We start from the raw sequence: 25847 nt of genomic DNA, 5'->3' as shown, positions 1-25847 counted from the left end.
TATATTTTTTCATATATTTTCATATATACGCATACTTTTTCATATATTAGGATTTTGTGACTAAAGGGTTTTAGTTTACAATGTAGCAATGTAACAGCAAATACTGAGAGTAATAGTGAACTTTGAAAGTTGAGCTAAAAGACACATCAAAGATAAAGTCATAGGAGACATTTAAGAAGAGTGAATATATTTAGACAAAAGTAGAGAGTAGACTGGGGCTTCCCTGGTGGCTCAGCTGGTAAAGAATCCCCCTGCAAGGCAGGAGACCCTGGATTGATTCCTAGGTCAGGAGGATCCCCTGGAGAAGGGGTAGGCTACTCATTCCACTATTCTCAGGCTTCCCTGGTGGCTCAGAGGGTAAAAAGTCCACTGCAATGCGGGAGAACTGGGTCAGTACCTGGGTTGGGAAGATTCCCTGGAGGAGGACATGGCAATCCACTCCAGTATTCTTGCCTGGAAAACTCCATAGACAAAGGAGCCTGCACTGGGATAGGGGATGTGAAAATAAGATGTGCCTCTTGTTTCTCTGCATTTCTATGCACAACAGCTGTAGCAGTCATATTTACAGAGGTTATTGAGTTTTTTTTTTTTTCCCAGTGGGTTTTGTCATACATTGATATGAATCAGCCATAGAGTTACACATATTCCCCATCCCGATCCCCCCCTCCCACCTCCCTCTCCACCCGACTCCTCTGAGTCTTCCCAGTGCACCAGGCCCGAGCACATGACTCATGCATCCCACCTGGGCTGGTGATCTGTTTCACCATAGATAATATACATGCTGTTCTTTTGAAACATCCCACCGTCACCTTCTCCCACAGAGTTCAAAAGTCTGTTCTGTACTTCTGTGTCTCTTTTTCTGTTTTGCATATAGGGTTATTGTTACCATCTTTCTAAATTCCATGTATATGTGTTAGTATACTGTAATGTTCTTTATCTTTCTGGCTTACTTCACTCTGTATACTGGGCTTCTTTTCATCTCATTTATAACAGACTGTTCAAGTCTGGCATGATGTTAAGCTAAAACTTTCTTGGGTAACTTTAAGGCAGTCACTGAGGTCTTCCTTAACAGCCTTTGTTACAAACTCATAACTTTCCTAAAGCTATGGTGCATCCTAATTTAAACTGCATGAGTCAAATTGTTAATCATGAGAAATTTCAACCATATTCTTGGCTTTCTTATTTGAAGGCTAAATCTAAGATATACAGAAAGAGATTCTAAAAGTTTACCATCTCTAGGCCAGATAAACATGTCCTTTCAGTTCAGTTCAGCTCAGTTGCTCAGTTGTGTCCAACTCTTTGCGACCCCATGGACTGTAGCACGCCAGGCCTCCCTGTCCGTCACCGACTCCCGGAGCACATTTAACATTTCTTGGAATTGTTGTCCATGTCTACGATTCACCTCTAAGGGCCCTTCTTCTCCATCTTTATTTGTCCAAATATCATCTTTTGAAGCCCAACTCATGGACCACAAAACGTGGCACAAGAGAGCCTGAACACGCCATCTTGGCTGGTTTAGTCTCCCCAACAATATTAAGTGCTAAATTAACTGTTTCCCTGTTTTCTTGTGCAATTACTCTGAGATGTCAACTACGAAACAGGCTGGTCACACGTTAGTTCTGGGAAAAGAAGCAACTTTTACACTAAGGTCAAGTAAAATCTGACTAAAGCAACATTACTTTTCTTGTATGCGTGTGTGCTTGTTAAAGTCCCTTCAGTCATGTCTGACTCTGTGTGACCCCGTGGACTGTAGCCCGCCAGGTTCCGCTGTCCGTGGGGTTCTCCAGGCAAGAATACTGGAGTGGGTTGCCATGCCCTTCTCCAGGGGATCTTCCTTACACAGAGACTGAACCCACATCTCTTGGGTCTCCTGCATTGGCATGCAGGTTCTTTACCATTAGCACCACCTGGGAAGCCCTTTATTATATGGGAGAAGATATAAAAATAATTTTAAATATCATTGCTATAGAATGCATATCTTATTATAAGCACAACTAACAGCTTGTTAGTTGGATCTGATTACTGTTTTAGGATCTACATATGAAAACCTGAGGAAGAGTTTTTGCATCATTTCCCTAGCATGTTTTTGTGACGAAAACTAGCATTTCTGATATTATAGTATAAATTAAGCTATATTGAAGTGAAGTCGCTCAGTCGTGTCCGACTCTTTGTGACCCGTGGACTGTAGCCTACCGGGCTCCTCCATCCATGGGATTCTCCAGGCAAGAATACTGGAGTGGGCTGCCGTTTCCTTCTCCAGGGGATCTTCCCAACCCAGGGATCGAACCCGGATCTCCCGCATTGCAGGCAGACACTTTAACCTCTGAGCCACCAGGAAAGCCCACCCTTTAATTAGTTGTTTCTCTGCTCTAATTGGTTGCATTTTCCTTGAAGGCTAAGAGTCATCTTTATATGTCCAGATACAGAAGAGTCTGAACCCATTAATGATAAATGAAAGCCCATAGAACTTACAGGGTCAAGGTTAAAAGTACTTTGTCATACAATTAGTACTTCAAAATGCATAGGAAATTATGTCACATCTTGAATATTACAGCTCAAGTGACTAACAAGTTATAATGAGTATTTTACTCAAATCACCCTCTGTTCCTTTGCTTCTGTGTGAAATTCACTATTTTTGGTCTATATCTTTCTTTTTTTTTTCCTGCTTTTTACTTATCATTCCTCCTCCACACTGTTGTTCCTATTATGGAAATAAATTATTTTTAAATATTTGTTGAATAAAGTTGAGGTTTCCTGGACTAAATGTTAACAACATGCTTTCATTAACTTTTCCTCAGAAGAAAAATCTTTCTGGATTGCTTTGAGTTCTAAGGGCTTTATTAATTTGACAGTGTTAATTAAAACATACTTAACATGAAATATAGAAAGCAAAATTTTTAAAGAGAATGTAGTTTATAAATTTGATTTTACCACCATCTTTTCTGTCTCCATTTTCCAACTTAAAGAAATAGGAAAATTTGTGTGAGGAAGCAATTGGCTTTATAATTGACTTTCCAAGTTCTAACTTATCATTTTTGATTACACATAAGGTATGATCTGCTGGAAATTCAATAGTTCAAGAGTCTAATAGTCATTTTTCATATCTATGTTTAGATTTAGTACTGAAAAATAGTGTTGATAAAGGTATAAGTGAGGATTATCTAAAATACAAATACCATTTTGAGCCAAGAGTTATTTGTGGCCACATATAAAAATGAATTGCATCTATCATTAAAAATTTAATTATATACATATAGACAGATTTTTATGCAGTAAACTATATTATACTGCCAGATTTATACAAATCTGTGCACCAATTTATAACGTTAAGAATTAGAGATGTGTTTTAGAGTTTCAAGTCTTCTAAAATTTATTTCAGCTATAGTAAATATCAATGTAACACTTTTTCCTTTTTCTTTCTAATGAAATGTAAGGATTGTTGAAGCATAAGCCCTAAAATTGTCTTGAACATGGATATCTGCAGTAAATCCAATAGGTAGCATACACGTTAGACTTCTAATGAACTAAAAACATGGAAGTGATCAAATGAGCAAAGTGACTTCACACTTAATCAGTATCTACAAAAGAGATTTCTAAATGTTTCATTCAACAAATGCAATTGAACACCTAGGCCAAGTGATAAACACTAGGAATCCAACAGTGCCCAAGCTAGACACAGTTTTCTATGCTCCTGTAGTTTACAAATGCAGATTTTATGAAGTGAGTGTATGAAAGGAGGATGTCCACGGGAGTAAGGACACATACTACCTGGCTTGAGGGGTTAGCAATTTTTTTTTTTTAAGTATAAGATTTAATTTTCTTGGAGGATGAGCCAAGATGGAGGAGGAATAGGATGGGGAGACCACTTTCTCCCCTACAAATTCATCGAAAGAACAATTGAACGCTGAGCAAATTTCACAAAACAACTTCTGATCGCTAGCAGAGGACATCAGGTGCCCAGAAAAGCAACCCATTGTCTTCGAAAGGAGGTAGGACAAAATATAAAAGATAAAAAGAGAGACAAAAGAGCTAGGGACAGAGACCCGTCCCAGGAAAGGAGTCTTAATAGAGGAAGTTTTCAATCACCAGGAAACCCTCGCACTGGCGGGTCTGGGGGAAGTTTTCGAATCTCCGAGGGCAACCTAAATGGGAGGAAAAATTAAATAAGGCCCACAGATTACATGCCTAAAAGCAACTCCCAGCAGAAAAGTACCCCAGACGCCCGCATCCGCCACCAGCAAGTGGGGGCGGAACAGAGAGGAGCGGGCGGCATTGCTTAGGATAGGGACTGGGCCTGAAGGCCCTGAGAGCAATCGGAGGGAGATTTTTTAAACTGGGGGATAGCAAGAGAGAAAATTAACTGGCCTGAACACACTGCCGGCCGTTCGCAAAACAAAGGGACTGAGAAACTCCAGAGAAGAGCTAGCCTGCAGCGGACTGGCCCATCCCCACCGGAGGTAGGAGGCCGCGGGAGGGGAAAGGGGCAAACTCAGCCCCAGAGAGGGCATCCCCTCCCACACTGCAAACAGGCCTCCAGTTTCTATCCAGAGACTTCCTGAGATTCTGGATGGTCGACATCCGCCACAGGGAGGGTCGCGGCTAGAGGCCAGCTCCTGAGAACAAACACAAGCCGCTGGCGTGCAGAAATTGAGGCTGGGGCCGCGGAGGGGAGAGGGCGCGCCGCACCCGGGGAGAGCGCGCGCCGCACCGGGGAGAGCGCGCCCGCCAAGCTCCTGGCTGCCGGAGCCGCTCTGACGCGGAAGGCAAAAAACGCAGGCGCAACCGAGTCCGCGCTTTTGTGGAGGACCCGAAAACTGGAACCGCACGCAACGCAGGGCCCGCTCCATATAGAGCAGCCGGGAGCCTGAGCAGTGTGGACGGGGAGAGCACACACCGTGAGCGGGGCAAACCCGGTGTGGCCGGAACACGGTGAGAGCTCCCGACACACAGCGGTATCTGCCTGCAGCGCCCCGCCCTCCCCGCAGCACGACTGAACCAGCGAAGCTGAACAGGAGACCACCTCCGCCCGCCTGTGTCAGGGCGGAAATTAGGCACCAAACAGACGGCAAACAGAAGCCAAATAGACAAAGGGAACCGCTTCAGGAGGGACCGGTGCAACAGATTAAAATCCCTGTAGGAAACACCGACTACACCGGAAGGGGCCTGTAGATATCGAGAAGTGTAAGCTGGAATGGGGAGCTATATGAAATTGAGCCGAACCCACGCTGACCGCAACAGCTCCAGAGAAATTCCTAGATATATATATACACCTTTTTTACATTAAAAAAAAATTTTTTTTCTTTTAAAAATTTTTTCTCTTTTATTTTCTTTTAAAATTCCCTATTACTCCCCCATTACTCCTTAACTTTCATTTTCATATATTTTTACGATTTTTTTAATTGGGGAAAAAATTTTTTTTTCTTTCTTTTTTTTCTTTTTCTTGTTTTTCTCTCTTATTTCCTTTGAAAGTCCTCTAATACTCCTCTATTATTCCTTAATTTTCATTTTCATTTCACTATAACCTTGCAAAAAAAAAGACAGAAGCCCTATTTTTAAGCCAAACTTCATATATATTTCTAAAATTTTTTTGTGTTTTTGCTTTTAAATATTGTATTTCAAAGAGTCTAACCTCTATGCTAGATTTTTAATCTTTGTTTTTCAGTATGTGATATAAATTTTGGACATTTAAGAATCCAATATTCAGTTCTCATTTCTATTCAGGAGTGTGTTGATTACTCTCTCCCACTTTTGACTCTCTGTTTTCTACCTCAGAACACCTCTATTTCCTCCTTTCCCCTTCTCTTCCCAATCCAATTCTGTTAATCTTTGTGGGTGTCTGACCTACGGAGAACACTTTGGGAACATAACTGCGTAGATCTGTCTCTCTCCTCTTGAGTCCCCCTTTTTCTCCTCCTGCTCACCTCTATCTCCTTCCTCCCTCTCTTCTTCATGTAACTCTGTGAACCTCTCTGGTTGTCCCTCACAGTGGAGAATCTTTTCACCATTAACCTAGAACTTTTATTATCAGTGCTGTATAGTTGGAGAATTCTTGAGACTACTGGAAGAATAAAACTGAAATCCAGAGGCAGGAGACTTAAGTCCAAAACCTGAGAACACCAGAAAACTCCTGACTACATGGAACATTAAGTAATAAGAGACCATCCAAAAGCCTCCATACCTACACCAAAACCAACCACTACCCAAGAACCAATAAGCTCCAGAAGAAGACATACCACGCAAATTCTTTAGCAATGCAGGAACATAGACCTGAGTGTCAACATACAGGCTGCCCAAAGTCACACCTAACACATAGACCCATTGGAAAACTCATTACTGGACACTCCATTGCACTCTAGAGAGAAGAAATCCAATTCCATGCACCAGAACACTGACACAAGCTTCCCTAACCAGGAAACCTTGACAAACCAATCGTCAAACCCCACCCACTGGGTGAAACCTCCACAATAAAAAGAAACCACAGACCATCAGAATACAGAAAGCCCACTCCAGACACAGCAATCTAAACAAGATGAAAAGGCAGAGAAATACCCAACAGGTAAAGGAACATGAAAAATGCCCACCAAGTCAAACAAAAGAGGAGGAGATAGGGAATCTACCTGAAAAAGAATTTAGAATAATGATAATAAAAATGATCCAAAATCTTGAAAACAAAATGGAGTTACAAATAAATAGCCTGGAGACAAAGGTTGAAAAGATGCAAGAAATGTTTAACAAGGACCTAGAAGAAATAAATCAATTAAAAATGAATAATGCAATAAATGAGATAAAAAACACTCTGGAGGGAACCATGAGTAGAATAACGGAGGTAAAAGATAGGATAAGTGAGGTAGAAGATAAAATGGTGGAAATAAATGAAGCAGAGAGGAAAAAAGAAAAAACAATCAAAAGAAATGAGGACAACCTCAGGGACCTCTGGGACAATGTGAAATGCCCCAACATTCGAATCATAGGAGTCCCAGAAGAAGAAGACAAAAACAAAGGCCATGAGAAGATACTCGAGGAGATAATAGCTGAAAACTTCCCTAAAATGGAGATGGAAATAGCCACCCAAGTCCAAGAAACCCAGAGAGTCCCAAACAGGATAAACCCAAGGTGAAACACCCCAAGACACGTATTAATCAAATTAACAAAGATCAAACACAAAGAACAAATATTAAAAGCAGCAAGGGAGAAACAACAAATAACACACAAAGGGATTCCCATAAGGATAACAGCTGATTTATCAATAGAAACCCTTCGGGCCAGAAGGGAATGGCAGGACATACTTAGAGTAATGAAAGAGAATAACCTACAACCTAGATTACTGTACCCAGCAAGGATCTCATTCAGATATGAAGGAGAACTCAAAAGCTTTACAGACAAGCAAAAGCTGAGAGAATTCAACACCACCAAACCAGCTCTTCAACAAATGCTAAAGGATCTTCTCTAGACAGGAAACACAGAAAGGTTGTATAAACGTGAACCCCAAACAACAAAGTAAATGGCAACGGGACCACACCTATCAATAATTACCTTAAATGTAAATGGGTTGAATGCCCCAACCAAAAGACAAAGACTGGCTAAATGGATACAAAAACAAAACTCCTATATATGCTGTCTACAAGAGACCCACCTCAAAACAAGGGACACATACAGACTAAAAGTGAAGGGCTGGAAAAAAATGTTTCACGCAAACGGAGACGAAAAGAAAGCAGGAATCGCAATACTCATATCAGATAAAATAGACTTTCAAATAAAGGATGTGAAAAGAGACAAAGAAGGATACTACATAATGATCAAAGGATCAATCCAAGAAGAAGATATAACAATTATAAATATATATGCACCCAACATAGGAGCACCGCAATATGTAAGGCAAACGCTAATGAGTATGAAAGAGGAAATTAATAGTAACACAATAATAGTGGGAGACTTTAATACCCCACTCACAACTATGGATAGATCAACTAAACAGAAAATTAACAAGGAAGCACAAACTTTAAATGACACAATGGACCAGCTAGACCTAATTGACATCTATAGGATGTTTCACCCCAAAACTGTTGGTGGGAATGCAAACTAGTACAGCCGCTATGGAAAACAGTGTGGAGATTTCTTTAAAAACTGGAAGTAGAACTGCCATATGACCCAGCAATCCCACTTCTGGGCATACACACCGAGGAAACCAGATCTGAAAGAGACACGTGCACCCCAATGTTCATCGTGGCACTGTTTATAATAGCCAGGACATGGAAGCAACCTAGATGCCCATCAGCAGATGAATGGATAAGGAAGCTGTGGTACATATACACCATGGAATATTACTCAGCCATTAAAAAGAATTCATTTGAATCAGTTCTAATGAGATGGATGAAACTGGAGCCCATTATACAGAGTGAAGTAAGCCAGAAAGATAAAGACCATTACAGTATACTAACACATATATATGGAATTTAGAAAGATGCTAATGATAACCCTATATGCAAAACAGAAAAAGAGACACAGATGTACAGAACAGACTTTTGGACTCTGTGGGAGAAGGCGAGGGTGGGATGTTTCAAGAGAACAGCATCGAAACATGTATATTATCTAGGGCGAAACAGATCACCAGCCCAGGTAGGATGCATGAGACAAGTGCTCGGGCCTGGTGCACTGGGAAGACCCAGAGGGATCGGGTGGAGAGGGAGGTGGGAGGGGGGATCGGGATGGGGAATACATGTAAATCCATGGCTGATTCATGTCAATGTATGGCAAAACCCACTACAATATTGTAAAGTAATTAGCCTCCAACTAGTAAAAATAAATGAAAAAATAAATAAATAAAACTAAACATGAAAAAAAAATAAGATTTAATTTTCTTAAAATCATTAGTTAATCAACTAATAAAATAACACTTCTAGAGCTAATGTTGGGTAAGCAGTCTGTGCTTTGGGGGAGGTGAAGAGAATCTTCCGCAAAATATCTTCCCCAATGGTGTTTTAAAAAGAGGTTTTAGTCAAGAGCACAAATGTCATTCAACAGTAAAAAACCAATTGAAGGCCTGCTAAGTGCAAGAAAATACAAGACAGAGTCATGTCTTGGCTCTTGAGGAGCTTCCAGTCTAGGGAAAAGATGGCTGTTAAAGAATAACAAAATGTGATAAATGTCTCAAGAGTTGGAGCTAAGGGAAATATAATCAAGAAGTAAAGCCAGTCAGCCATTGGCTGAAGGTTTCCAAGAGATTTTTGGGTACGTCAGTAGCTATGACTTTGGTATCTTTGGGGTTCTACGAGGATCTCAGTTTTGCTCCTCTTTGTCTCATATACAATGTGTTCCTTTATGTGACTTTGGTATTGAAATGCTCCCCAAACACACCTTCAAATATTGAGTGGCCTGAAAGACTTAGTAACAGATAAGATCAGCTCTAGAGTTCTAAACATAAAGACTCTTTTACCTTTGTTGCTATCTTTCTCAAAATTGTCTTTTCTCCCTTCTTATTGAAGTAGAAAATCCAAAAGCAAAAATTCAGGTACAGGCCTAGGGAAGAGGAGTCAAAGAGGCCTCTTTGGCTTTCTTTCCATTTAGACTTTTAGGCCAATAGCACAAAAGGAGTCCTTTTAAAACTCCATGACTCAGTCTTGCCCACTAGGGCTCTGGGATAAAAACAGATTTATTGTAAAGAATGCATGTGTGTGCTTAGACTTTCCTACTAGTCCCCGAGGAATAAGAAGATGGATGATTTTTCAGGGATTTGAGGGTCCCTCCAAAGCGTCTTTTTATCAAAGATCTAACAGAAAACAACAGCATGCTGGTTTCTTCAAGAAATATACCCAAATAACTTGAAATAATTTTGTTGCTGCACATTCATCCTCTTTTTTTCCCCTTTAGGGAGGAGAATAATATCACAGCACATTGATTAAGCTGCTTTGTTCAAGAGTCAAAGTTTTCCAAGGAACTACAATTCACACAGGGTTCTCTCCTCTTTTGTAGGACAGGGCAAGTGGTGTGGAGGCACTTTGGGGCTGTCCTCTCCCCTTCTTCACTCTCCCTAAGTTTGGAGCACAAGATGTTAACTTCGGCAATGCATAGGAGAGCTAACAGGGGTCTCTTGTTTGGCATTCTTTCCATTTACAGTAGTGCTCACTGGCGTATTAGGATTCCCTTTGCGGCATTAAAAGTGAGAGAGCAATCCTTGGAGCCTGCTTTAGCTTGAGGTTATTTAGGCCTAATAAGCTAAAGAAATAGAGACCTTTCATGTGTTCAGCCCAATTTATTTTACTAGAACTTTGTACTCTGGTTCTAAGCCAAATTCCCAGCTATTATATAATTTTTTTTTTTTTTACTATTGTTTGGTTATTTTTGCCCTTGAAATCTGCTTCATAAGAAGATACCTCTCAGAAGTATGAGGGAAAGAGTTAATTGGTTGAGCTAAGTTCAGCGGTACCCCTGAACTTCATGATCGGTACCTAGCACCCCAATCTCATTCAAATTTCTAAACAAAGCAAGCATGAATAATTGATTTAAAAGTGAAAATGTGGGAATTCCCTGGTGGTCCAGTGGCTAAGACTCTGTGCTCCCAATGCAGGGGACCTGGGCTTGATCCCTCTCTGAGAAACTAGGTCCCACACGCTGCAATACAGAGTTCTCAGGCCACAACTGCAGTTCCTGTGTGCCACAACCAAGACGTGGTGCAGCTAAATTAATTAATTAAAATGCTCTTTTTGTTTCCAGGATTTTACTGGTACTGGTCCCTGTAGAGGCCTCAACTGCAGAGTATACAAAGCAGTAAAATTTTACAAACCAGTCCATAAAATCCTGATAATGAACTTAAGACTCCCCAGACCGAACAGATGCTACTACCCACAACTGTTCATGAGCCACTCCGTCTGCTTCGCTAGGCTTAGAATTAGAGAACTATTACCCATTAAGTTAGATGCAAATGATTTGAATACTGGTAATAAAATGTATCTTGAGTCATGTCACAGCCATATGATTGATACTATATAATGAATAAAACCACCAATTGCTATAACATGCCAGGGTTTCCCAAAACAAAGGCTAAAGATTATCCATTGCACATATATTGAGAAATAGTTGTTTCCAGCAAGAGCATCCTGTAAATTCTGACTTTTGTACACTGAATCTCAGAGCTCTCAACCTGTATATTTTTATTTGCTGCTCCTAGCAATCCTATGAGGTGAGTAGGAAGCCATGGCTATTCCTTTAGTTAAGCTGCCATGCTCAGCCGGCTGCTCTTCTCATTTATCATTTCTAGTCTGGAAATGCCTTTAAATTTTACAGTAATTTGAAAGTGTAGCAAAAATATTAGTTTTATAAAATAGACCACACAAACTAAAGGTGGAACCATATGGATATTGAGGCTATGATAAAGATCAGGTAATGAGGTAAGGTGGTTTTGTATTTATTCAAAAAGGGCATGGATTTAGCTGATAACAGTTGTTCTACTTTTTCCTAGATGATCTCATCCACTGGCATGGCCTTCTAAAGTATGCATCCCCTTGCTGAATTTCTCTCTTATCTTCTAACTGGTATTTTCATTTGCTTGCTGAACAACTCTCTGGGTGGGGGGGAATGCCAGCTTGATTCATATTATCTTAAGGTATGAATGGGGCTGGTGTGACAGGTTGAGGTTCTTTGGCAACATCTGGAGATAAGTAAGCTAAAGAAGGCAATTTATACAGGCAGCAAAGCATAGGGCCTACATCAAATATGATACACTAAAACTAGTTTATTCTTTATAATACATTTCCTCTATTTGTGACAAGTATTATGAATTGGTTTTAATTCCATTATTTTTTTATTTAACAGTCCCCAAAAGTCAGGTAAATAAATCATGAGGCTAAAAACAGAAAACTTCAAATAAGCACAGTTTACCAGTTGATTGATCCACAATGGCCAGTAGCCCTCCCATAGATGAAGTACCTATGTAGACATTACCAAAACATGACATAAGGTTATCTGGTATTATACTAAAATGTGTAAATAGTTAAAAAATAATTGCAAAGCAGGTGCAAAAGCAAACAGGGTAACTGATAGTTTACAACCAAAATAATGATTATCCCCTAACTTTTAGGTAACTAGTGTTTCAAAAATTAATTAGCAAAAAAACAGAATGTGGAAACAAGAACTCCTGTTTAAAGTAAGACAAAAAATCATATAGACCTTTCTATGAGGTTTTAACAATCCTTCAAAATCTTATGATCATAACTCCTACCGGCTTCAATAGACAACACTTTTGTGTAAACTCACCTGGGAGGTACATCTTCCAAGGTTATTTTCAAGAAAATATGTATTTGCACAATGAAGTTTTTCTTTAGTATTTGTCTATGCTTGCCCGTATTTTCATTTAACTATGTATCATAATAGCAATCATTGTTTCACCTAGTGAAGCATTTTTTTCAATTTGCCTCAGAATATGAGTGTTTTTAAAGTGGATGTTTTAAGTCTTAAAAACAAAACTCTGTTCTTTGTCCCATTTGAATTTTTCTTTTTTGTATTTTGAGTTTGAAACTTGACATTTGTAAAGCAATATTACTAGTTTCATATTTCTCTATATTTTATTTGAAATCATCCATATGAAAAGTTGGCTGAAAAACTGTGAAAAAAAGATTCATTCCAAGAAGCAAAATGGTTTTTATTACAACAAAAATCTTAGAGTAAAAAAACAGAAACACCAACACAAAACTGAGTTTGTGGTTTCTCATTACCTGCGTAGTGTTTAAAAAGTACTCCTAGCTGTGTTAATTTCATAGAAATATGGATTTCATGTTACCTTTCCAAAGAGGTTAACAATTTATCAAACACTATATTATGAAATACCAGTATTACGGAGATGCAAGTGCAAGTGTTAGTCGCTCATCATGTCCAACTCTTTGCGACCCCGTGTAGCCCACCAGGCTCCTCCATCCATGGGATTCTCTAGGCAAGAATACTGGAGTGGGTTGCCATTCCCTTCTCCAGGGGATCCTCCTGACCCAGAGATCGAACCCCGGGTCTCCTGCATGGCAGGCACTTTTTACTGTCTGAGCCACCAGGGAAGCCCTATTATTGAGATGAGCTCTATACAAAATTTAGCGGCAAAAAGACAATAAAAGTGACACTCATCTACAAATGTATACAAATACAGGCCAAGTCTCTACCTAATAAATTACCAACCACTCTGTGGCTTTCTAAGATCATTAAGTAACTACCTAGGCATGTATATAAAAATATAATTTCAGCACTATTTTTAAAATTCATCTTAAAGTTGAGTATGTCAGTGATACCATTTGACTTTTTTCCATTGACATTACAGTTTCTGAATATCCTTGTGAATATTTATTACTTAAAATGAATTTGAATTGAGTAAAAAATGTTTAGAATGTTGGTTTCTTTTTGCCTGCTTGCCTTAGGATTGGTAAGAAGAAAAGGAGCTCTTCAGTGCTACTTTTGTCCTATGAACACATCTAAGTATAAATTTCTTAGAATGGATTCCCTAGAAAAGGTCCTCCCGTCTCTCCATCCGGTCATGGTGAAGACAACCGTGGTCTCAGCGTCTTCACTTGAGGAGGAACTTTAGCAACCCCACTGCAACCTCCTTAAGCTTACTCACATTTGTAGAATAAGGTCAATACCTTAAATTGCAAATAAACACACACAAACATCAAAACCAATTAAATTTTTATAATCGAGAGGATAGAAAGCATTAGGGAGAAGGCAATGGCAACCCAGTACTCTTGCCTGGAAAATGCCATGGACGGCGTAGCCTGGTGGGCTGCAGTCCATGGGGTCGCTAAGAGTCAGACACGACTGAGCGACTTCACTTTCCTGCATTGGAGAAGGAAATGGCAACCCACTCCAGTGTTCTTGCCTGGAGAATCCCAGGGACGGGGGAGCGTGGTGGGCTGCTGTCTATGGGGTCACACAGAGTCGGACACGACTGAAGTGACTTAGCAGCAGCAGCAGAAAGCATTAAGATTTTTAAAATTCACTCACAACCAACACCCAAAGGAGAGCATTTTGGTGTATTTTGTTCTAGTATTTTTATGACAGTTATTTTCAGTATTTATTTCTTACATAGTATGTCTTCATTTTGGTGTCATGGCAAACAGAGACATCACTTTGCCAACAAAGGTCGAGTCAAGGCTATGATTTTTCCAGTAGTCATGTATTGATGTGTGGAGAAGGCAATGGCAACCCACTCCAGTACTCTTGCCTAGAGAATCCCAGGGACGACAGAGACTGGTAGGCTGCTGTCTATGGGGTCGCACAGAGTTGGACATGACTGACGCCTCTTAGCAGCAGCAGCAGCAGCAGCAGCAGCATGTACGGATGTGAGAGTTGGACTATAAAGAAAGCTGAACGCTAAAGAATTGATGCTTTCAAACTGTGGTGCTGAAGACTCTTGAGAGTCCCTTGGACAGCAAGGAGATCCAACCAGTCCATCCTGAAGGAGATCAGTCCTGTGTATTCATTGGAAGGACTGATGCTGAAGCTGAAACTCCAATACTTTGGCCACCTGATGTGAAGATCTGACTCATTTGAAAAGACCTGATGCTGGGAAAGATTGAAGGTGGGAGAAGGGGACGACAGAGGATGAGATGGTTGGATGGCATCACTGACTTCATGGACATGAATGAATAAATTCTGGAAGTTGGTGATGGACAGGGGGGTCTGGCATGCTGCAGTCCATGGGGTCACAAAGAGTTGGAAATGCCTGAGTGACTCAACTGAACTAAAGACTGCCTAGCATAAGAATATTATACAAGTTCAGCATTAAAGGAAAACTTAAAGGTGGGTCAAAATTTTAAATAGACTAAAATACTAGGGGAGTTGTGAGGGGGTAGAATTAGATTTTCACATTACCTATGCCACATTGAAGACAGTGAGCGTATTTAAGGAAAATGCCTTTCCCGATAAAAGAACCTAGTAGTGATCTTAGGTTCCAAAATAAAATTTAGAGGTGACTTTGACATAGATTCCATACTGTTTAGTGGTTTATCTGTAATACCAGGAAGGAAATCATTCTTTAGGGAACTGTGTAGCCTGTTGCCCTGACATGAAACTAATATGGGGGACAATCTGGGATTGCTCATACAAAAGTCTAAATGCAGCCCAAGGTATAATGCTCAAAGGGTTCTTCCAGTTGGTGACCACAGGACAAATTGTTGCATTGTTTTAACCTGAAGAATGGCTCCAGTAAATATGTTAGTGTTAATCACTTAGTCATGTCTGACTCTGCCTCCCCATGGACTGTAGTCCACCAGGCTCCTCCGTACATGGGATTTTCCAGGCAAGAATACTGGAGTGGGTTGCCACTTCCTTCTCCAGGGTATCTTCCCAACCCAGGGATCGAACCCAGGTCTCCTTCATTTCAGGCAGATTCTTTACCATCTGAGCCATGAGGGAAGGCCCAAATATTAAAAGGTGGATTTTATAAACTGGGATGTGAGGAGAAATTATGAGCAATAATTCCTTCACTTAAGAAAAATTCTCTTTGTTAAACAGTTCTAAACCTTAAATTGGAGATTTTCACTGGTTAGAAGGGAATGGTATTTCATCAACTTGTAAGAACAAATATACAAAAACAGGAGTCCAGATCCACAATAATCCTAACTTCTATTCTTTTGTATTCAATTTTAAAGGAGATAGGTCAGATTATTTTGTGTAAACCAACAAAAATTTAACCATAGTATTTTACTTTAAACATTGGTTTTCTTATACATGGCAGTATTAGTTCCTGTACTTATTGATAGTTATTAACTAAATTCAAGACCTATTCACCTTTATTTGACCAATTATTGAAGAACTGTTTTCCAAAGAACAGAAGAATTAACAAATATATTAAAAGTGTTCATATGATTTCTTGGTACTTAATATAATAGTTATTGCTAAAACGTATAGAAAATGTTTGCCCTTCAAGTTCTTTTCTTCTTGTTATAATTTTTTAAATTGAAGTATAGTGGATTTACAACGTTGCACCAATTTCTGTTGTACAGCAAAATGACTGTTATACACATATAGTTATACGGATTCCTTATATATATACTTTTTTTCCATTATGATCTACCACAGGATATTGAATTGTATTCCTGTGCTATACAGTAAGACCTTGCTGTTTATCTATCCTATATATAATAGTTTAATCTGCTAATCCCACACTCCCAAGCCCTTTCCTCCCCTACCCTTCTCCCCTTTGGCAACCAAAAGTTTGTTCCCTATGAGTCTGTTTGTTTTGTAGATATGTTCATTTGTGCCAAATTTTAGATTCCATACATAAGTAATATCATATGGTATTTGTCTTTCTCTTTGACTTACTTCACTAGAATCCCTAATCATCTCTATGTTGCTGCAACTGGCATTATTTCATTCTTCTTTGTGGCTGAGTAGTATTCCTTTATGTATATTCATCAAAGATATTGACATATTATTTTCTTTTTTGGTGGTGTCTTTTTCTGGTTTTGGTGTCAGAGTGATGATGGCTTCATAGAATGTCATTGGGAGTGTTCCCTCCTCTTCAGTTTTTTGGAAGAGTTTGAAAAGTATTGGGATGACTTCATCTATGTTTGGTAGAATTTGCCTTTGAAGCCATCTGGAACTGGACTTTTGTTTGTAGGGATTTTTTTTTTTTTTACTGCTACAGATTCTATTTCACTTATAGTGATCAGTCTGCTCAAATCATCTATGTATACTTGATTCAATTTTTATGGGCTCTATCTTTCTAAAAAGTTGTCCATTTCTTCTAGATTGTCAATTTTGTTGGCATATAATTGATCATAGTAATCTTTGAGGGTTTTTTGTATTTCTTGGTATCAGTTGAGAGTTCTTTTTAAATTCTTACTTGATTTGGGTTCTCTCTTTTCTTGTTGGTGAGCCTGGTCTGAGGTTTGCCAAATTTATTTACCATTTCAAAGAACCAGGTCTTGGTTTTATTGATTTTTTTTCCCTATATTTTAAAATCTATTTCATTTTTTTCCTCTCTGATCTTTACTATTTCCTTCATTCTACTGTCTTTTTTTGTTTGTTCTTTTTCTGAATCATTTAGATGGTAGGTTTGGTTGTTAACTTGAGACCTTTCTGTTTTTTTCATGAAGGCCTGTATTGTTATGAACTTCCCTCTAAGAATTTCTTTTGCTACATGCCATAGATTTTTTATGGCTGTGTTTTCATTGTAATTTCTCTGAAGGTATTTTTTAATTTCCTTTTTGATTTCCTTGTTGACTCATTGGAATTTTAGTAGCATGCTGTTAATAGTCTCCAAAAAACGCATTTTTTTTCTCATTTCCTGTGGTTAATTTCTAATTTAATACCATTATGGTCAGGGGGGAGAAGGAAATGGCAACCCACTCCAGTATTTTTGCCTGGAGAATCCTGTGGACAGAAGAGCCTGGTGAGCTGCTGTCCATGGGGTCACACAGAGTAGGACACTACTGAAGTGACTTAGCATGTATGAACGGATTGAAGAAGGAAATGGCAACCCACTCCAGTATTCTTGCCTGCAGAATCCCAGGGACAGAGGAGCCTGGTGGGCTGCTGTCCATGGGGTCACGCAGAGTTGGACACGACTGAAGTGACTTAGCATGCATGCATGGTGAGAAGAGAGGCTTGAAATAATTTCTTAAATTTGTTGAGGTTAGTTCTGTGCCGAAGTATGTGGTCAATCCTAGAGAATGTTCCATATATCTTTGAAAAGTATTTCTATTCTGTTTTTTCAAAATGTAATATCCTGAAAATATCAATTAAATCTAACTGTTCTCTTGTATCACTTAGGATCTCTGTTTCCATATTATTTCTCTGGAAGATCTGTCCATTGATATATTCAGTTCAGTTCAGTCGCTTAGTCATGTCCGACTCTCCGCGACCCCATGAACCACAGCACGTGAGGCCTCCCTGTCCATCACCAACTCCCAGAGTTTACCCAAACCCATGTCCATTGAGTTGGTGATGCCATCCAACCATCTCATCCTCTGTCGTCCCCTTCTCCTCCTGCCTGCAATCTTTTCCAGCATCAGGGTTTTTTCCAATGAGTCAGCTCTTCACATCAGGTGGCCAAAATATTGGAGTTTCAGCTTCAGCATCAGTCCTTCCAATGAATACCCAGGACTGATCTCTTTTAGGATGGACTGGTTGGATCTCATGGCTGTCCAAGAGACTCTCAAGAGTCTTCTCCAACACCACAGTTCAAAAGTATCAATTCTTCTGTGCTCAGCTTTCTTTATAGTCCAATTCTCACATCCAAACAGGATTACTGGAAAAACCATAGCCTTGACTAGACAGACCCTTTGTTGACAAAGTAATGTCTCTGCTTTTTAATATGTTGGCTAGGTTGGTCATAACTTTCCTTCCGAGGAGTAAGCATCTTTTAATTTCATGGCTGCAGTCACCATCTGCAGTGATTTTGGAGCCCCAAAAAATAAAGTCAGCCACTGTTTCCACTGTTTCCCCATCTATTTCCCATGAAGTGATGGGACCAGATGCCATGATCTTAGTTTTCTGAATGTTGAGCTTCAAGCCAACTTTTTCACTCTCCTCTTTCACTTTCATCAAGAGTCTCTTTAGTTCTTCACTTTCTGCTATAAGGGTGGTGTCATCTGCATATTTGAGATTATTGGTATTTCTCCTGGCAATCTTGATTCCAGCTTGTGCTTCTTCCAGCCCAGTGTTTCTCAGGATGTACTCTGCATATAACTTAAATAAGCAGGGTGACAATATAAAGCCTTGACATACTCCTTTTCTTATTTGGAACCAGTCTGTTGTTCCATGTCCTGCATACAGGTTTCTCAAGAGGCACGTCAGGTCGTCCGGTATTCTTATCTCTTTCATAATTTTCCAGTTTATTGTGAACCACACAGTCAAAGACTTTGGCATAGCCAATAAAGCAGAAATAGATGCCTTTTTGTAACTCTCTTGCTTTTTCGATGATCCAGTGGATGTTGGCAATTTGATCTCTGGTTCCTTTGCCTTTTCTAAAACCAGCTTGAACATCCGGAAGTTCATGGTTCACGTATTTCTGAAGCCTGGCTTGGAGAATTTTGAGCATTACTTTACTAGTGTGGGAGATGAGTGCAACTGTAGGGGAGTTTGAACATTCTTCAACACTGCCCTTTGGGATTGGAATGAAAACTGACCTTTCCAGTCCTGTAGCCACTGCTGAGTTTTCCAAATTTGCTGACATATTGAGTGCAGCACTTTCACAGCATCATCTTTCAGGATTTAAAATAGCTCAACTGGAATTCCATCACCTCCACTAGCTTTGTTTGTAGTGATGCTTCCTAAGGCCCACTTGACCTCACATTCCAGTATGTCTAGGTGAGTGTGAGTGATCACACCATCGTGATTATCTGGGTTGTGAAGATATTTTTTGTACGGTTCTTCTGTGTATTCTTGCCACCTCTTCTCAATATCTTCTGCTTCTGTTAGGTCCATACCATTTCTGTCCTTTATTGAGCCCATTTTTGCATGAAATGTTCCCTAGGTATCTCTAATTTTTTTGAAGAGATCTCTAGTCTTTCTCATTCTATTGTTTTCCTCTATTTCTTTGCATTGATTGCTGAGGAAGGCTTTCTTATCTCTCCTTGTTTTTCTTTAGAACTCTGCATTCAAATGGGTATATCTTTCCTTTTCTCCTTTGCTTTTGGCTTCTCTTCTTTTCACAGCTATTTGTAATGCCTTCTCAGATAGCCATTTTGTTTTTTTGCATTTCTTTTTCTTGGGGATGGTCTTGATTCCTGTCTCCTGTACAATGTCACGAACCTCCATCCATAGTTCATCAGGCACTCTGTTTATCAGATCTAGTCCCTTAAATCTATTTCTCACTTCCACTGTATAGTCATAAGGGATTTGATTTAGGTCATACCTGAATGGTCTAGTGGTTTTCCCCACTTTCTTCAATTTAAGTCTGAATTTGGCAATAGGAGTTCATGATCTGAGCCACAGTCAGTTCCCAGTTTTGTTTTTTGCTGATTGTATACAGCTTCTCCATCTTTGGCTGCAAGGAATATAATCAATCTTATTTTGGTGTTGACCATTTGGTGTTGTCCATGTGTGGAGTCTTCTCTTGTGTTGTTGGAAGAGGGTGTTCGGTATTACCAGTGCGTTCTTTTGGCAGAACTGTATTAGCCTTTGCCCTGCTTCATTCTGTACTCCAAGGCCAAATTTTCTTGTTAGTCCAGGTGTTTCTTGACTTCCTATATTTGCATTCCAGTCCCCTCTAATGAAAAGGACATATTTTTTGAGTGTTAGTTCTAGAAGGTCTTGTAGGTCTTCATAGTACCATTCAACTTCAGCCTCTTCAGCATTACTGGTCAGGGCATAGACTTGAATTACTGTGATGTTAAATGGTTTGCCTTGGAAATGAACAGAGATCATTCTGTCATTTTTGAGATTGCATCCACATACTGCATTTTGGATTCTTTTGTTGACTATGATGGCTACTCCATTTCTTCTAAGGAATTCTTGCCCAATAGTAGATATAATGGTCATCTGAGTTAAATTCACCCATTCCAGTCCATTTTAGTTCGCTGATTCCTAAAATGTCAATATTCACTCTTGCCATCTCATTTGACCACTTGCAATTTGCCTTCATTCATGGACCTATGAATCAGTATTGCAGATTCCTATGCAATATTGCTCTTTACAGCATTGGACCTTACTTCCATCACCAGTCACATCCACAACTGGGTGTTGTTTTTGCTTTGGCTCTGTCTCTTCATTCTCTCTGGAGTTAGTTCTCCACTGATCTAACAGTGGAGAACAGCAGAGAACACTGATCTCCACCATAATAAAGTGTCTAATCAAAGGAGTAATACAAGGGATGATGAAGCATCAGCAAGCCATTACCAGAGTTGGTAAAGAGCTAGAAACTTAAAGGCCACTCAACAAAACTTTGGGTATGGAAGAATTCAGTTACTAACAAAACATAGTGAAGCTGGGTTGGGCAGAGATAAATAACTTGACCACCTCTCACTCTACTATCTTCCAGTCTTCTGGTGCCTCTCATTGGTCAAACCTAACTGGAAACTCAGAGCACAATGAAGACTGAGTGATGGCAAACTCCAGAAGTCAACCTCCCGAGATGCACATCAAGGCAGGAAAGAGTAGAGAATGAATCCAGATGGAGGATCAGTGAAAAATAACCAGCAGACAAGCACAGTACCTACTATCTCCTTCATTCAGTTAAACAGTATTTTGCATGCCAGGAACTATTCTCCAGATACAGGGGATCATAAGACAGAAAAAGACGCTCATTTTCATGGTGTTTTCATTCTCTTTGGGAAGGCAGATGGTAACACAATATCCACACAAGACTATTTCAAATGGTAGATGCAATGAAGGAAAGGAGTATTATGACTCTAACATATATGAGGCAATGGCAGAAGAGCTTAAAGTGAATAAGAAGAAAGGAATAACAAGAAAGCTTTATAAGAGGAAAGGGAAGAGTACTGAAACAAGAGATCAGCCAAGAAAGACTGTAAGCTTCTGAAGTTGAAACCAGTTTGGTTTATTCAAGAGATAGGAGGCCATTGTGACTGAAGGAAAGGTCATAGGAGAGGAAGTAGGAATGTAGGCAAAGGCTAGATCATAATGGTCTTTGTGGGCCAGGCAAGGAGTTGGGTGTTTTTGCTAAAGCAACAGAAAGGTTTTAGGCAGAGGGTGGGAAGTTAGAGTATTTGCAGGTTAAGACATATCTAATTTCCATTTGTAAAATATAACTTTCATAATTTCACAATTTTCACAATTTATTGAAAAATAAATTTTAGTGGGACAAGAATGAAAATGTCCCATTATAGTTTACACTGCCCTGACCAGAGTTCCAATCTTCAGAAGTGGTATTTCCAAAGTGGTGGCACTGTCTGGATCACAATGGGCACTTGATACAAGAGTGGCTCAACCACAGGCTTGTTGGCAGCCTATGACATGGCTTAGAGCTATGAGCTCTTGCAACTGAATTGTGCTCCTCTGAAATACAGATTATAGGATAAGAAGAGGGTTAATTAGCACTCAGTAGTGTGAGAACTGATCAAAGAGGCAGAGAAAAACAGGTATAATGGGAAGAAAACAACAACTTTTCTTTAGAGGTGCCTCAGTTCCTAATAGCTGCTCATATATGTATATAAATACTCCTGCTTCCAACCCTTTTAATTAAAGTGGCTTTTTGGTCTCTCTTTCTTGCATGCAAAATAATTTAATGAGTACAGTAGTGTCCCCAAGGTGTTACTCTTCTTCTCATTCACTAAGAAGTGACAAAGATTTACTCTGAGACAAACAACAACAAAACCCCTGAAATTTCAGTTACTTAAGACAACCAAAGTTGCCTTCTCACTCACTTTAAATAGCCCATCACAAGGTGGATGCAACACTATTCTGCATTATCCTTCTAAGACCAAGATTAGTAGAGCAAATACTCTGGAACATTGTTGATTGCCATGGCAAAGAGGAAAAGAGTTCTGGAAGGTCTTGCATCAACAATTAAATGCTGTGTTCATAATTCAAGGGCAGAATGAGTCATGTATCTCATCCCAACCGCAAGGAGGCTGGGAAATGCTATTTTACCATGAACCTGAAAGACAACAAACTATTTGACACATCCACCACCATTCACTCATGCAACCATGGCTTAACTGCTGCCTCTATACCAATGTCAAAATTTCTAGGAGAGATGCCCCATTTTCTCTTTATCCACATTGTCAACCAACTACCAATATGCCACAACTGGATGATATCATAGACATTTCCAGTTTCACCTTTCTCACAAACTTTCTGTACTTCTTCTCTTGGTCATTGGCTCCATTATCTATCCACTACCTCAAATAGAAAACCCAGGTATTAGCTTTGACTCTTTCTCTCTCCTAACACCCGATTGGTGGCCAAGCCTATAGCTTCTAATTTATCCCCATCCTACTAACTTCATGACCATTACTTTAGTCCTTAATGGATTCTTGCCCAAACATTTCTGTTAGCCTCCTGTCTGGCTTTCTTATCCTCCCCTGTAAACTGTATCTTATTCATTCAGAAAAACTTATAAAGAGTGCTTGCTGTTTCTTTACTTATTAAGATTAAATAAGTTGTGGGCCCACGTTAAAGAAATTCAGTCTAGAGGGAAACAGTGATGCAAACAAAAAATCTCAACATAATGGACAAATATGATAATAACTAAGTAGAAAGAAGAGTGAGAATGGGAACGAAACGACAAACTGGGTGTGACTGGGTGATGGGAAGGTAGTGTTGGAAGTTTCTAGAGAGGAAGTAAAACTATAGCTAAACAAGGGAGCTGCTCCTCCACGTGAACTACAGGAATTAAAAAAGGTGAAGCAGCTTGTGCCTGATATCTTTGAAATACTCAGATCTGACTCTAGCCAAACCCACATGGCTTGAGAGGAATGACATGAATGAGAAAGCAGGTATCTAATCAGTAGGGTCTCAAAGTGTCCTGGTGGCTGTTTGGCTGGTAATTGGGTGGAAGGTCGTCCACTGAGACAAGAAACTCAAAAGAAAGAGTAAATCTATGGGGAACAACACTTCTAAACCATGAGATACCTTCTCATGGCTGAATACTGATTCCAAGCACAGTGCCAAGTATCTTCATTATTTTATTTAACCCTCACAACAGTTTTATGAGGTAAAATTGTACTATCATCTTCATTTTGCAGTTTAAAAACAAATACTGAGATTCAGGGGTTAATGATGTGACCAGTTACTAGGTCCTTTTTGCACCAGAGCTAGGCTGAGTTTGAGGTACCTACAGAAATTCCATCTGGGTGTGTCCACAGGCTGGAGTGCAAGGGAGGGACAGGGAGAGACAGACTTGGGGGTTATCAGCGTATAACCCCCAAGTGGGATCAAATCTATGAACTCAGATGAGAGGGCTCGGCGAGCTCTAAATAGGGAGAAGGAAAGAGCACCTGAGGAACACTAACCTTAGAGTCTAGGCAAAAAGAAGAAAGGAAAGCAGCATGAGGAGGAGTCATCTGGTACGGTTAATCCTTAAGAATGTTCTTCGGTGTATCTTTTCGAGAAGTTGCTAGCCCAGGTGTCTGGCACTTCATAAAAGGCTTCTGGGGTCAGAAGTGGCATTCTGTCGAGGTTGGGCTTTTATACCTAATTCCTTAAGTTCCTTAAGCACCAAACGACGACCTGAAACGTGCACAGAGATTTCACTACCTGGGGAGGTAAAAATGAGCAAATCCTCCTTAAAGCAGATGAAGAACTCTTTTTCCTCCAATATCACCACAATAGCTGTGGATATAAACGATCAGAGGTTACTGCAGAAACAGCCAACAGTATTGGGCGAGAATCCAAGCGGCTGGCTGACTGGGACCGGGCCCAAGAGAGAGAGCGCGCCCTGACAGGCAGGCACGCATGCGCCTCCTAGGAAGGCCGGGAAGGCCACTGCAGGGTTCCTCGCGCGTCACCCAACTCTCCACCTCACTGAAGCCCCTCTCCTTCTCTGGCGCCCTCATAGTCTCTACTGTTTCTCTCCTCCCAGCGGCCCCCTCAGCGACTCAACCCTCCGTACGCCGCCGCTACCCAGCCTCCTCATTACCCTGGCGGGGGCGGAGTGCTGTCCGTCACGGGGGCGGGGCCAACGATAGCTCGCGTCAGGCCCCGCCCCCGCGCGCTGACGCCCCGCCCCGCGCTCCCGACGCCCCGCCCCCTCGGCCCCCGGAGAGGCGGGCTCCGCCTGTGTGGCGTCGGGAGTTTTCTCCCGCTTCACGGCGTCATCCTTCCGTCAGCGAGCCCTCAGGCTTTTTTCCCTGAGGCCCTCTCCTGCCCCTCGAGAGAACGCGGCGAGTCAGGCCACGCGCGCGGGGCGCCATGAAGGCCCGCCGCTTGACGAGCGCGGCCGCTGCGGCGGCGGAAGCGCAGGCCGGTTGAGGAGGGCCCGGCGCTGGGCCGAGGCATGTGGAGCGCCGGCGGCAGCCTGCTCCAGTCGCTGCCGCGGCTTCTGCAGTACACCGCCGCCCTCCCGGGCCACGCCGAGCCGCCGCCGCCGGCCGGCTGGGCCCTGCCGCGGGCGGCAGGCGGGGGGGACGGCCCGGCTGAGCGCCTGCCCCTGCGCGGGGGCGGGGCGAGCGCGGCGGCGGCGGCGGCCCCGGGGGCCCTGCTCAGCGCCTGTCTGGAGCGCCACGCTCCGCTCGACGCCTCAGATCTGCCGGGGCCGGGCGGGGCGTTAGCGGGCGGCCCGGGGGGCGGCGGCGTGGTGGTCGACGTGGCCGAGGTGAGAAGCTGGCGCTGCTGCTGCCTCGGCAGCACCTGTTGGTGCCGGAGCCTGGTGCTGGTCTGCGTGCTGGCCGCCGTGTGCTTCGCTTCCCTGGCCCTGGTCCGCCGCTACCTGCAGCACCTCCTGCTCTGGGCCGAGAGCCTCGACTCGCTGCTGGGGGTCCTGCTCTTCGTCGTGGGCTTCATCGTGGTCTCGTTCCCCTGCGGCTGGGGCTACATCGTGCTCAACGTGGCGGCCGGCTACCTGTACGGCTTCGTGCTGGGCATGGGGCTGATGGTGGTGGGCGTCCTCATTGGCACCTTCATCGCCCACGTGGTCTGCAAACGGCTGCTCACCGCCTGGGTGGCCGCCAGGATCCAGAGCAGCGAGAAGCTCAGCGCAGTCATCCGCGTCGTGGAGGGGGGCAGCGGCCTCAAAGTGGTGGCGCTGGCCAGACTCACCCCCATACCTTTCGGGCTGCAGAACGCAGTGTTCTCGGTAAGTGGCGTGCCGCTGGGCCGTTCTTTCTCCCAAGTTTTTTTTTTTGTTTTTTTGTTTTTTTTTTTTTGAGCGATCTTGGGGCGGCCCTGGGAGGGCGCTCCGTCCTGTGGAATGCCGGCAGAGGAGTGACATTAACAGCAGAAGTGGAAATTACTTTCTGACGTACCCT

General features: G+C 41.6%; 1 protein-coding gene across 1 annotated transcript in view; it reads left to right on the top strand.

The window, feature by feature from the left end:
- Positions 1-24637: 24637 nt before the first annotated feature.
- Positions 24638-25847, top strand: part of TMEM64 (transmembrane protein 64) — a 29305-nt gene continuing 28095 nt past the window's right edge. The window contains exon 1 of the mRNA XM_065903107.1: positions 24638-25675. Within this exon, the coding sequence (XP_065759179.1) occupies positions 24878-25675 (798 nt within the window). The 5' untranslated portion in view covers positions 24638-24877. The remainder of the gene's footprint in view (positions 25676-25847) is intronic.

The sequence above is a fragment of the Muntiacus reevesi genome, chromosome 12 (assembly GCF_963930625.1).
Source record: "Muntiacus reevesi chromosome 12, mMunRee1.1, whole genome shotgun sequence".
Lineage (NCBI taxonomy): Eukaryota > Metazoa > Chordata > Mammalia > Artiodactyla > Cervidae > Muntiacus > Muntiacus reevesi.
This window is presented reverse-complemented; position numbering and strand designations above follow the sequence as displayed.